The 12,769-nt window shown below is 46.2% G+C and overlaps 1 protein-coding gene across 4 annotated transcripts in view; it reads left to right on the top strand.

The window, feature by feature from the left end:
• The first annotated feature begins 1,078 nt into the window (after nucleotides 1-1,078).
• parp10 (poly(ADP-ribose) polymerase family member 10) overlaps nucleotides 1,079-12,769 on the top strand; it is a 51,207-nt gene continuing 39,516 nt past the window's right edge. The window contains exons 1-2 of one of the 4 annotated variants that reach the window (XM_060825223.1): nucleotides 1,079-1,196; nucleotides 10,021-10,201. In XM_060825223.1, the coding sequence (XP_060681206.1) occupies nucleotides 10,030-10,201 (172 nt within the window). In that variant the 5' untranslated portion in view covers nucleotides 1,079-1,196; nucleotides 10,021-10,029. Of the gene's footprint in view, nucleotides 1,197-1,277; nucleotides 1,382-1,423; nucleotides 1,753-10,020; nucleotides 10,202-12,769 lie in introns of those variants that run through there. The other 3 variants (XM_060825225.1, XM_060825224.1, XM_060825222.1) reach the window with 3 other exon arrangements.

The raw sequence follows: 12,769 nt of genomic DNA, 5'->3' as shown, positions 1-12,769 counted from the left end.
AAGCCCTTCATCAGGAATAAAGGCAGAGAGCCTGAAGCGTGGAGAGATAAGCTAGAGGAGGGTGGGGGTGGGGAGAAAGTAGCATAGAGTACAATGGTTGAGTGGGGGAGGGATTGAAGGTGATAGGTCAGGGAGGAGAGGGTGGAGTGGATAGGTGGAAAAGGAGACAATCAGGTAGGACAAGTCCGGACAAGTCATGGGGACAGTGCTGAGCTGGAAGTTTGGAACTAGGGTGAGGTGGGGGAAGGGGAAATGAGGAAACTGTTGAAGTCCACATTGATGCCCTGGGGTTGAAGTGCTCCAAGGTGGAAGATGAGGCGTTCTTCCTCCAGGCGTCTGGTGGTGATGGAGCGGCGGTGAAGGAGGCCCAGGACCTCCATGTCCTCGGCAGAGTGGGAGGGGGAGTTGAAATGTTGGGCCACGGGGCGGTGTGATTGATTGGTGCAGGTGTCCTGGAGATGTTCCCTAAAGCGTTCTGCTAGGAGGCGCCCAGTCTCCCCAATGTAGAGGAGACAGCATCGTGAGCAATGGATACAATAAATGATATTAGTGGATGTGCAGGTAAAACTTTGATGGATGTGGAAGGCTCCTTTAGGGCCTTGGATAGAGATGTGGGCACAGGTTTTACAGTTCCTGCGGTGGCAGGGGCAAGTGCCAAGATGGGAGGGTGGGTTGTAGGGGGGCGTGGACCTGACCAGGTAGTCACGGAGGGAATGGTCTTTGCGGAAGGCAGAAAGGGATGGGGAGGGAAATATATCCCTAGTGGTGGGATCTGTTTGGAGGTGGCTTTGGTGTGTTTTTGGCAGTCTGTGTGTGTGTGTGTACTTGCTGCTGGTCTCTCTGTGTGTGTATGTGTGTTTCTGTATTTGCTGCCAGGATCTCTGTGTGTTTATGTATTTCCTACCAGTCTGTGTGTGTACGTATGTGTGTTATGTATTTGCTGCGTGTGTGTTTATGTATTTGCTGCCTGTGTGTGTTATCTCTGTGTGTGTGTATTTGCTGCCTGTGTGTGTATATGTATGTGTGTTATGTATTTGCTGCCTGTGTATTATCTCTGTGTGTGTATTTGCTGTCTGTGTGTGTGTGTATGTGTGTTAAAGGGCGGGGACTTGAGCCTGGGAACTGTTCCTGGTGGTTTGCTCTCTCTGTCCCAGTGGAAAACCCCTGGCCGGGGTGAGGGGGGAGCGGCTGGATGAGTGAGTATTCCTCAACTTTACAACAGGGCGCGGAACTGCTACAGACACGCACAGGAGTGACCCCTCACACACAGACTCAGAGAGAGAGGGGAGTCCGGGAGGGGATCGGCCTCAGTTCAGGGGGATTAACCCGCAGTGTCTCCTGCAGCCGGGGCTGAGCTGGGAAAAGCGGCCAGGTTATAAATGTTAGCGAAATGCTGCCTTTGTAATTCTGCACCAGGGCCTCGGGGAGTTTTTTTTCTCTCTTGCGCTGCAGATTTCACTTTTGGTTTCGTTTCTGGCCGTCCCCAGTTTGAGGAACAAGGAAGAGGACATTCTCCCGGAGCCTGGGTCTCTCTCTCCCTCTCCCAGTTTTACAGGGACACAGCCCTCCCACGGTATAGCCGGGAATTAAAGGAAAACGTCTGCATTTCAGCTCCTGGACCAACCATTGTACTTGCTGCTCGCAACCTCGCGTCTCCCAGATCCATGGATTCCTCTTGCCCCCCCAGTGGAGATTTCGATGTGTTTCTCTGAGAGACACCCCCCCCAACTCTGCTTCTGCTGCTACAGTCTGGTTGGTATCAGTCCCACAGAACCCCCCAGGAGGGGCATTGTGGGAGAGGGGTCCCCCCTGGGGGGGCAGTGGAACTGGGGTCACACCTGGCAGATAGTTGTCCCTGCCCGAGGACTGGTGGATTGGGTTCACCTGGCACCTGCCCCTCCCACCTCCGGGGTTGGGGATAATGGTGAGGGAAAAGTCCTGTAGCCACCTCCTGCCTCCTTACCCGAAATCTCTGTGCCCCTCCAACTCTGATCTTTACATCCCTTTTAGAGTCTAGGCCCCAGGAATGTCTAGGAGAAAGTGATGTTGAAGAGTGTCGTGCTGAAGATCCCAGCAGGTCAGGCAGCATCTGAAGAGCAGGAGAATCCATGTTTCGGGCAAAAAGCCCTTCATCAGGAATGGCTACCCCTCTGGGATACCCTCCCTGAACCTCTCTACTTCTTTAAGATGTGGAATTGGGGACAGGGTCGGCCCCTGAACCTCACTCCTTCAGTCGCCTGCCCTAATTATCCTCTGCACAGTGTGGCTAAGGATATTTTTGAATTAACTTGTTGGCAAATGTGACTCCACACTTTTGGAGCAGGTGGGACTTGACTCAGAGCCTCCTGGGTTCGGGTCCCACTGAAAGGTGTCAAATCGGTTTTGATTCTACACCCATGAGGTTCTGTCTGATTTTATTTCAACATGGTTAAAAGATTATGTGAGTGCAAGTTGTGGCAAAGATTGAACCCCATTAACTATCTTCAAGAGAAGTGGGGGGGGAGGTGATGTTTAACTCTTCCCTTCTGCCAGAGCTGATCTGGAACTTGATGTTTGGGTGTGATCAAGAGCAGGTGAAATGGAACATGCCCGGTCATTTTAACTTGTTATTTATCCACTGTCTGTTCCAGACAGTCGTTTGGTGGATGAAAATTATAAACTGGGACAAGTGTTTTAATTGTGTTCATGTTTACAAGTGCTCCCAGCTCTGTTTTAAAAATATTATTTATTCTTAAAATAATTTTATCTGTATTTAATTGTTCAACTATTATTTCATAATTATTATTTGAATATAGATTTAATTGAATATTTTGTGCTTTATAATATTTCTGAGACAACATGCAATTTCTGTCACTCTCTCTCTCTATATGTTTGTGTGTGTGTCTCTGACTCCACCACCACACCCCACACCCCCCCCTTAAGACCAGTAGCATTAATTTTTTTTCAAATACCTGACCAATAATCTTGTTAGAGAATGTGCACTGGTATCTAAGCTGAGGCCTTGGGCCTACAGATTTGGGAAACTTGCTGTGAGCAGCCATTTGCTAACTGATTATTCCTCTCTCTCTCTCTCTCTCTCTCTAGATTATTTGCATGTCAAACAAGTGCACACTTTCAGCTGCAAATTGCTTTTCTCTGCAGCAGCAGTTTCTCAGGAATAGCACTGTCTTGTCAGGCCTGTCAGTCACCTTGTGCTTACACCCAGTGCCAGATTTTGATTCAGTGCTGTGTTTCTTTTCGTAAAAAACAAGTTGATAATTTTTGCATGGGAGAATACACAGCAAATTGACACCCTGCTGGCCATAACCCCAGAATATTCCAACTTCTCAAGAGATTTTGTTGCCGTTAGACTATAGTTCCCTGCCTTGTCCTTACCACCCTTCTTAAACAGTGGCACCACGTTTACCAACCTTCAGTCTTCCAGCACCTCACCTGTGACTATTGATGATACAAATATCTCAGCAAGAGGCCCAGCAGTCACTTCTCTAGCTTCCCACAGAATTCTAAGGTACACCCGATCAGGTCCTGGGGATTTATCCACCTTTAACCGTTTCAAGACATCCAGCACTTCCTCCTCTGTAATCTGGACATTTTGCAAGGTATCACCATCTATTTTCCTACAGTCTGTATCTTCCCTATCCTTTTCCACAGTAAATATTGATGCAAAATATTCATTTAGTATCTCCCCCATTTTCTGTGGCTCCACACAAGGCTGCCTTGCTGATCTTTGAGGGGCTCTATTCTCTCCCTAGTTACCCTTTTGTCCTTAATATATTTGTAAAAACCCTTTGGATTCTCTTTAATTCTATTAGCCAAAGCTATCTCATGTCTCTTTTTTGCCCTCCTGATTTCCTTCTTAAGTATACTCCTACTTCCTTTATACTCTTCTAAGGATTCACTCGACCTATCTTGTCTATACCTGACATATGCTTCCTTCTTTTTCTTAACCAAACCCTCAATTTCTTTAGTCATCCAGCATTCCTTATACCTCCCAACCTTCCCATTCACCCTGACAGGAATATACTTTGTCTGGATTCTTGTTATCTCATTTCTGAAGGCTTCCCATTTTCCAGCCGTTCCTTTACCTGTGAACATCTGCCTCCAATCAGCTTTCGAAAGTTCTTGTTTAATACCGCCAAAATTGGCCTTTCTCCAATTTAGAGCTTCAACTTTTAGATCTGGCCTACCCTTTTCCATCACTATTTTAAAACAAATAGAATTATGGTCATTGGCCCCAAAGTGCTCCCCCACTGACACTTCAGTCACCTGCCCTGCCTTATTTCCCAAGAGTAGGTCAAGTTTTGCACCTTCTGTAGTAGGTACATCCACATACTGACCTAAAAAATTGTCTTGTACGCACTAAACAAATTCCTCTCCATCTAAACCTTTAACACTATGGCAGTCCCAGTCAATGTTTGGAAAGTTAAAGTCCCCTACCATAACTACCCTATTATTCTTACAGATAACTGAGACCTCCTTACAAGTTTATTTCTCAATTTCCCTCTGACTATTAGAGGGTCTATAATACAATCCCAATAAGGGGATCATCCCTTTTTTATTTCTCCTTGGATGTATTTCCAGGAATATCCTCCCTCAACCCAGCTGTAATGCTATCCCTTATCAAAAATGCCACTCCCCCTCTCTTGCCTCCCTTTCTATCCTTTCTGTAGCATTTGTATCCTGGAACATTAAGCTGTCAGTCCTGCCCATCTGTGAGCCATGTTTCTGTAATTGCTATGAAATCCCAGTCCCATGTTCCTATCCATTCCCTGAGTTCATCTGCCTTCCCTGTTAGGCCTCTTGCATTGAAATAAATGCAGTTCAATTTATTAGTCTTACCTTGTCCCTGCCTGCCCTGACTGTTTGACTCGCTTCTGTTCTCAGCTGTACCAGTCTCAGACTGATCCCTTTCCTCACTATCTCCCTGGGTCCCACCCCCCCACCTTACTAGTTTAAATCCTCCCGAGCAGTTCTAGCAAATTTCCCTGCCAGTATATTAGTCCCCTTCCAATTTAGATGCAATCCATCCTTCTTATACAGGTCACTTCCACCCCAAAAGAGATTCCAATGATCCAAAAATGTGAATCCTTCTCCCATACACCAGCTCCTCAGCCATGCATTCATCTGCTCTATCCTCCTATTCCTGCCCTCACTATCTCGTAGCACTGGGAGTAATCCAGATATCATTACCCTTGAGGACCTCCTTTTTAAATTTCTGCCTAACTCTCTGTAATCTCTCTTCAGAGTCTCAACCTTTTCCCTTCCTATATCGTTGGTTCCAATGTGGACAATGACCTCTTGCTGGCCCCTCTTCCCCCGTGAGAACATTCTGCACCCTCTCTGAGACATCCTTGATCCTGGCACCAGGGAAACAACACACTATTCTGCTTTTTCTCTGCTGGCCACAGAAACGTCTGTCTGTACCTCAGACTACAGAATCCCTTAATACAATTGATCTCTTTGAAGCCGATGTACCCCTCATTGCATTAGAGCCAATCTCAACACCAGAAACTTGGCTGTTTGTGCTACGTTCCCCTGAGAATCCATCACCCCTACATTTTCCAAAACAGCATACCTGTTTGAAATGGGTACATCCACAAAAGACTCCTGCCCCAGGTGTCCACCTCTCTCACCCTTCCTGGAGTTAACCCATCTATGTGATTGTATCTGAGACTTTCCCCCCTTCCTATAACTGCCATCCATCACATACTGTTGCTGTTGCAAATTCCTCATCGCTTCTATCTGTCTCTCCAACCGATCCACTCGATCTGATAAGATTCGCGTCCAATTGCATTTATGGCAGATATAATCCGCAGTAACCCTTAAACTCTCTTTAAACTCCCACATCTGACAAGAAGTACATATCACTGCAAAGGCCATTTTTGCTCCTTCACAATCTCCAGACCCAGAAAATAACACCGTCTTATTCCTCTACAAAACACTGTCCCAGGTTAAATTAAGAGCTGTGGCTTATATTTTAAGTTTAATCAAGAGACTTATCTCCAAAAACACATAATCAAGAAAGAACCCACTGTACTTACTAATACAGCCTTTCTCTTGGACAGACTTAAAACAACAGTTAACTTATCTGATTCTTTGTTGTGAACTTCGTCCAAACCGGTTCCTCCAAGATTAGTTGTGAAATTCACTGCGACACATGAATTCAAAAACAGCAAAGGCAGTAACTGTGCAGGTTTTCTCTCTCTCTCTCTCTCTCTCTCTCTCTCTCTCTCTCTCTCTCTCTCTCTCTCTCTCTCTCTGCACTGTCCTCACCATGTGCTTCCTTTATCTGCTCTTCTCCCTTTTAAACTGCTGTTGTTTTGACTGTTTTTTCCCAAAGTTCCAAAACAAAGCAAGACTTGAATTAGAATGAGCTTTATTATCACCTGTACTCACATGAGTACAATGACAGGTTTATAAGTCGCTCTCTTAGGTACAAGGTACCTAGACACAGGCTTTTCAGTACATGTTCTTTCAGAAAAAACACTGAGAAAAATGAAGAAATAACATGTCCAACATTACAGATCTTGGGAACAAGTTAGGAAATGGAGAAATAAAAAGAGGAGGACTCATCAATAGAGGTTAATAAAATCATTGGAGGCATGGATTGGGTAAATAGACAAGATCTTTTCCCTGGGGTGGGCATAGGATTAAGGTGAGAGGGGAAAGATTTTAAAAGGGACCTAAGGGGCAACTTTCTCATGCAGAAGGTGGTGCATGTGTGGAATGAGCTGCCAGGCTGGTACAATTACAGCATTTAAAAGACATCTGGATGGGTATATGAATAGGAAGGATTTAGAGGGATATGGGCCAAGTGAAGGCAAATGGGATGAGATCAGCGTGGACAAGTTGGACCAAAGGGTCTGTTTCCGTGCTGTACATCTCTATGACTCTATGAACACTGTTGAACTTCTAACTTATTCCTTTATGTTCCTAGTTTAAACAGCAAAAGACTTTAAGCACGGTGGCACAGTGGTTAGCACTGCTGCCTCACCGCGCCAGAGACCCGGGTTCAATTCCCGCCTCAGGCGACTGACTGTGTGGAGTTTGCACGTTCTCCCCGTGTCTGCGTGGGTTTCCTCTCACAGTCCAAAGATGTGCGGGTCAGGTGAATTGGCCATGCTAAATTGCCCGTAGTGTTAGGTAAGGGGTAAATGTAGGGGTATGGGTGGGTTGCGCTTTGGCGGGTCAATGTGGACTTGTTGGGCCGAAGAGCCTGTTTCCACACTGTAAGTAATCTAATCTAATCTAATCTTATCTATTCTTTTTTTATTATTATTCTCTGAGGTACTGCTTAACGTTTTAACTCTCATTCTTACTACCTTGTATATATGTTTTTTTCTTTGTACCTTGGGACCTATGATGGTGCCGTGTGTGGTGACAGAACATAGAACAATACAGCGCAGAACTGTCCCTTCAGCCCTCGATGTTGTGCCGACTTGTGAACTATTCTCAACTCATCCCCCTACACCATCCCAAAATCATCCATGTGCTTATCCAAGGATAGTTTAAATCTCCCTAATGTGGCTGAGTTAACTACATTAGCAGGTAGGGCATTCCACGCCCTTACCACTCTCTGTGTAAAGAACCTGCCTCTCACATCTGTCATAAATCTATCACCCCTCAACTTGTAGTTATACACTTCTCATTATACAGTATATATTTCTCACTGTACTGCTGTACGTGAGTACATGTGATAATAAAATCTAAAATCTAAATCTTAATGAAAAGATTAGAACAACAGTCTTTCCAACAAAAATAGCTAGACTGTAAACTTCATTTAATTTTTTTTAGATTAGATTACTTAGTGTGGAAACAGGCCCTTCGGCCCAACAAGCCCACACTGACCCGCCGAAGCACAACCCACCCAAAACCATTCCCTTACATTTACTCCTTCACCTAGCACTATGGGCAATTTAGCACGGCCAATTCACCTAACCTGCATGTGTTTGGACTGTGGGAGGAAACCGGAGCACCCGGAGGAAACCCACGCAGACACGGGGAGAACGTGCAAATTCCACACTGAGGTGGGAATTGAACCTGCGTCTCTGGCGCTGTGAGGCAGCAGTGCTAACCACTGTGCCATTTAGTGGGAATGTAAAGATGATATAAGTACGGACAGTATCTGTCTAACTTATTCCAGCATTCACTAATAATTTAATTGTCTCCACTTGGCTGCCTGCTTCCCAGAAAACTTGTCAATCAAAAATCTGTTTGAATAAATTCAAAGAAGGTGCCTCATAGAGGTTGGGGTAGAGAATTCCACTTCTACTCTGAGAGAAGAAATTCCTCCTTATTTTCAGCTCAGATGTGTGACCCCCTTATTTCTAAAGTGTCTCCGAGTTCCATGGGGCAGAACATTCTCTATCCACCAATAAGTCATCGCATAATTGTGTGTTTATTGTGTTATTCTGCCATTCAATGAATTCAAGACTGATCCGATAAACTTCATCTTCACAGTCCAGCCTTTTCACTGCAACCCTTGATTCTCTTACTGAGTAAAAATCTGCCTATCTCAGCCTTAAATATAATTAATGACCCAGCCTCGATATCCCTCTGCAGTAAAGAATTCCACAGATTCACAACCCTCTGAGAGAAGACATTCCTCCTCATGTTTATCTCAAATGTGTAATTACCTCATTCCCCCTAGACTCTCCCACAAGGAGAAACAATGTAATGTTTTAACAAAATAATTTCCCATCCATCTAAATTTCAGCTGCTAAAGCTCCAAACTGACCGTGCCTTGGTCATAAGGCCACAGCTTCTTCCCAGGAATCAGCCTAATCAGCTTTCTTGAAACAGCGTTCTTGAAGCAGACTGTCCTTCCTCAAGTCAGGACAGCAAAACAGTGCAGAGTCCGAAAGGTGTGGTCTCACCTTTGTCCTGTGCTGTTGTAGCAAGCCCTTTACAATGCAGCAAATTTATTTTTGAAATAAGAAAAGGCAATTCTGAAACTACTCATCAAGAGACAATTGGAGTTCGTGTCCTTTTTCTGTCACTGTGCAGACTGGCTGCTTGTATTTCCGATTTCCAGTTTCTGCAGAATCTGAGACTTCTCTTGACTAGACAGCCAATCAGAAGTGGTCGACAAATTGAAATTGTCACTTGAGTGGAGTGGAGTGGAGTGGAGGGAGAGGCCAGTTTTTTGTTTTGATTAGATTCCCTACAGTATGGAAACAGGCCATTTGGCCCACTGAGTCCACACCGACCCGCCGAAGAATAACCCACCCAGACCCATTCCCCTACATTTCCCTCTGACTAACACAACAGGCAATTTAGCATGGCCAATTCATCTGACCTCCACATCTTTTGGATTGTGGGAAGAAACTAGAGCACCCGGAGGACACCCACGCAGGGAGAATGTGCAAACTCCACATTGAGGTCTTGAGAAAGAGTGTTTTAGGAGCAGTGAGTGTTTGAAGCAGAGTCCACTGCCCCGTTTAAGGGAACACGGTAAATATTTGAAGTGAGTGAGAGCAGCATGTTGGATGTGTGCAGGCCAATGGGATTCATTCTGCATTGCTGTAAAAAGGAGCTGAAAAATGTGTTGCTGGAAAGGCACAGCAGGTCAGGCAGCATCCAAGGAGCAGGAGAATCGACGTTTCGGGTGTATGCCCTTCTTCAGGAATGTAATAAGGAGCCAGTGTGGATCAGATGGACCAAGTGGTCTCCTCATGTGCTGCAACATGATTCTTTAAAAGCGAGTGAAGGGGGAGTGATTGGATGTACCCTGATCTGATTGAATGGTAGAATAAGCTCTGGGTCTACTTGTTCCTTTTAATCATATGTGTGTAAGTCTTTCTCAATCCTCGCTGATCCAAGCAATCTTCTGGGAGCTGGATTTACTGGTGACCTTCACTCTGTTAACACTCTGTGCTTCGAACTGATGTTTCTATTTCCTGCTAGCAATCCGGATGTTGGCAGACCCAGGCCCAGGCCCAGGCCCAGGCCCAGGCCCAGGCCAAGGTTGGTTTCTTTGTAACTGAGGTTTCTCTCCTTGTGTGTTCTCTACGATCACAGAAAAGCAAGATGGAACAACCCACAGATGACGTGGTACTGGAGGTGCATGGCATCACGGATGACATGCCCTTGGATTTTGTGACCCTTTACTTTGAGAGTAAGCGCTGCTCTGGAGGAGGGGCCATCACCTCTATTAGACGACAGGGCAACTATGCTGTGATCACCTTCGAGAAACCCGCAGGTAAAGTGGCGAGAGAGCGAGAATGAGTCCATGGTTACAATTCTCTCCCTATTGTGTTCTGCTCTTCTTTAGCTGCCAAGTAGCGATGGTCCCATGGTTTACGGTAGCTGCAGCACTGTGCCCAACTCTAATTCCCAGATGATTGAGGTTTTATTTTTAATTCCATCATGGGACGTTAGCATTGCTGGTTGGCCAGCATTGATTACCCATCCCAGGCTGCCATTGAACTGAGTGGCCTGCTCGGCCATTTCAGACACACTGCAGTGGATCTGGAGTCACATAGAGTCATAGAGATGTATGGCACCGAAACAGACCCTTTGGTCCAACTCGCCCATGCTGACCAGATATCCCAGCCTAGTGTAGCCCCATTTCCCAGCACTTGGCCCATATCCCTCTAAACCCTTCCTATTCATATACCCATCCAGGTGCCTTTTAAATGTTGCAATTGTACCAACCTCCACCACTTCCTCTGGCAGCTCATTCCATACACGTACCACCCTCTGTGTGAAAAAGTTGCCGCTTAGGTCCCTTTTATATCTTTCCCCTCTCATCCTAAACCCTCTAGTTCCGGACTCCCCCACCCCAGGGAAAAGACCTTGTCTATTTACCCTATCCATGCCCCTCATGATTTTATAAACCTCTAGAAGGTCACCCCTCCCTCAGCCTCCATGTAGATGAGGATGCCAGGTTTCATTCTCTGAAGCACATTAGTGAGCCAGTTAGGGTTTTTTTTCCTGACAATAGATTCATGGTCATCAGTAGAATCTTAATGAATTCAAATTCCACCAGCTGCTGTGGCAGGATTCAGACCCAGAACATTAGCTGAGTTTCTAGATTAATCGTCCAGTGATACCACAAGGCCATCGCATTCCCTTTAGAATCAACCATTTATGACAGTATTGATGTGTGTGTGATCTGGTTAGTTTCCAGTGATCAGGAGAGACGTGAATGGTTGGAGCCTGGCTGAGACCACTGTACTTTTTGTTTTAGTTAGAACACTTATGTGAGGAACAAGATGATGGGCAGAGTGGAGGTAGGGCCGATCAGGGATAGTTGGAGGAGATAGGGGAGGTCCTTAATGAATACTTTGCTTCAGTATTCACTGATAAGGGGGACCTTGTCGTTTGTGAGGGCAGTGTGAAACAGACTGATACGGTAGAACGTGTTGATGTTAAGGAGGATTTGCTGAAAAATTTGAAAAACATGAGCACAGATAAGTCTAAACAGCCCTGGTTAGACCACACTTGGAATATTGTGTTCAGTTCTGAGTGCCTCATTATAGGAAGGATGTGGAAGCTTTAGAGAGGAGATTTACCAGGATGCTGCCTGGACTGGAGGGCATGTGTTATGAAGAAAGGTTGAGGGAGCTAGGGCTTTTCTCACTGGAATGAAGAAGGATAAGGTGTGACTTGATAGAGGTGTACAGGATGTTGAGAGGCATAGATAGAGTGGATAGCCGGAGACATTTTCCCAGGGTGGAAATGCTGTAGTGAAGACGGTATAATTTTAAGGTGATTGGAGGAAGGTTTGGGGGAGATGTCAGAGGTGCGTTCTTTGCACAGAGAATGGTGGGTGTGTGGAATGTACTGCCAGTTGTGGTAGTAGAGTCAGAGACAATGAGGACATTTAAGCAACTCCTGGATAGGCGCATGGAAGATAGGACAATGAAGGGTATGAAGGTCAGTCTGATCTTCGAGTAAGATAAAAGATAGGCACAACATTGCGGGCTGAAGGGCCTGGACAGTGTTGTACTGTTCTATGTTCAATAAGGAACAGGAGCAGGAGTAGTCAGTCTGGCCCACTGTGCCCCTTCTGCCATTAGAGAGTTCAGTTATTTCCTATACTGCCTCTGAAAGTTCAGGTTCCTGGGGATGGCTGGCACTGACAGATAGAGATGTGCGGATGTGAAATGCGGGTTAAGTCAGAGCTGGAGGGTGAGGGAGCCTGATTGTACCCACATGGGGAGCACTTATTGCTCTCCCAATAAAAGGGACAGAGCTGAAAAACAGCCGCTTATAGACCTAACATATCCTGCAGCTGTGCCCCAAACTGTGATTTCACATGGACAGGCTCTTTGGGTGATTATTTCTCTCATCTTTATTGAAATAAACAAACTTTGGACCTATGCCGGAGTAAGATTTGCATGTCCAAAATGTTTCCAATTTGCCCTCTGCCCCCCTGAACCCTGAACCCCCAGCCTCTCTATGTGAGCTCCCCCCCCCCGAACCCCCAGCCTCTCTGTGTGAGCTCCCCCCCCGAACCCCCAGCCTCTCTGTGTGAGCTCCCCCCCCCGAACCCCCAGCCTCTCTGTGTGAGCTCCCCCCTGAATCCCCAGCCTCACTGTGTGAGCTCCCGCCCCCGAACCCCCAGCCTCTCTGTGTGAGCTCCCCCTCTGAACCCCCAGCCTCTCTGTGCGAGCCCCACCCCGACCCCCCAGCCTCACTGTGTGAGCTCCCCCCCCCGAACCCCCAGCCTCTCTGTGCGAGCCCCACTCCGACCCCCTGAGCTAAACATGGTGAGTGCACATGGTCCAGCTCTGTCTGTGGTGTATGTTTTCTGAACAATTCC

The sequence above is a fragment of the Hemiscyllium ocellatum genome, chromosome 5 (genome assembly GCF_020745735.1).
Source record: "Hemiscyllium ocellatum isolate sHemOce1 chromosome 5, sHemOce1.pat.X.cur, whole genome shotgun sequence".
NCBI lineage: Eukaryota > Metazoa > Chordata > Chondrichthyes > Orectolobiformes > Hemiscylliidae > Hemiscyllium > Hemiscyllium ocellatum.
This window is presented reverse-complemented; position numbering and strand designations above follow the sequence as displayed.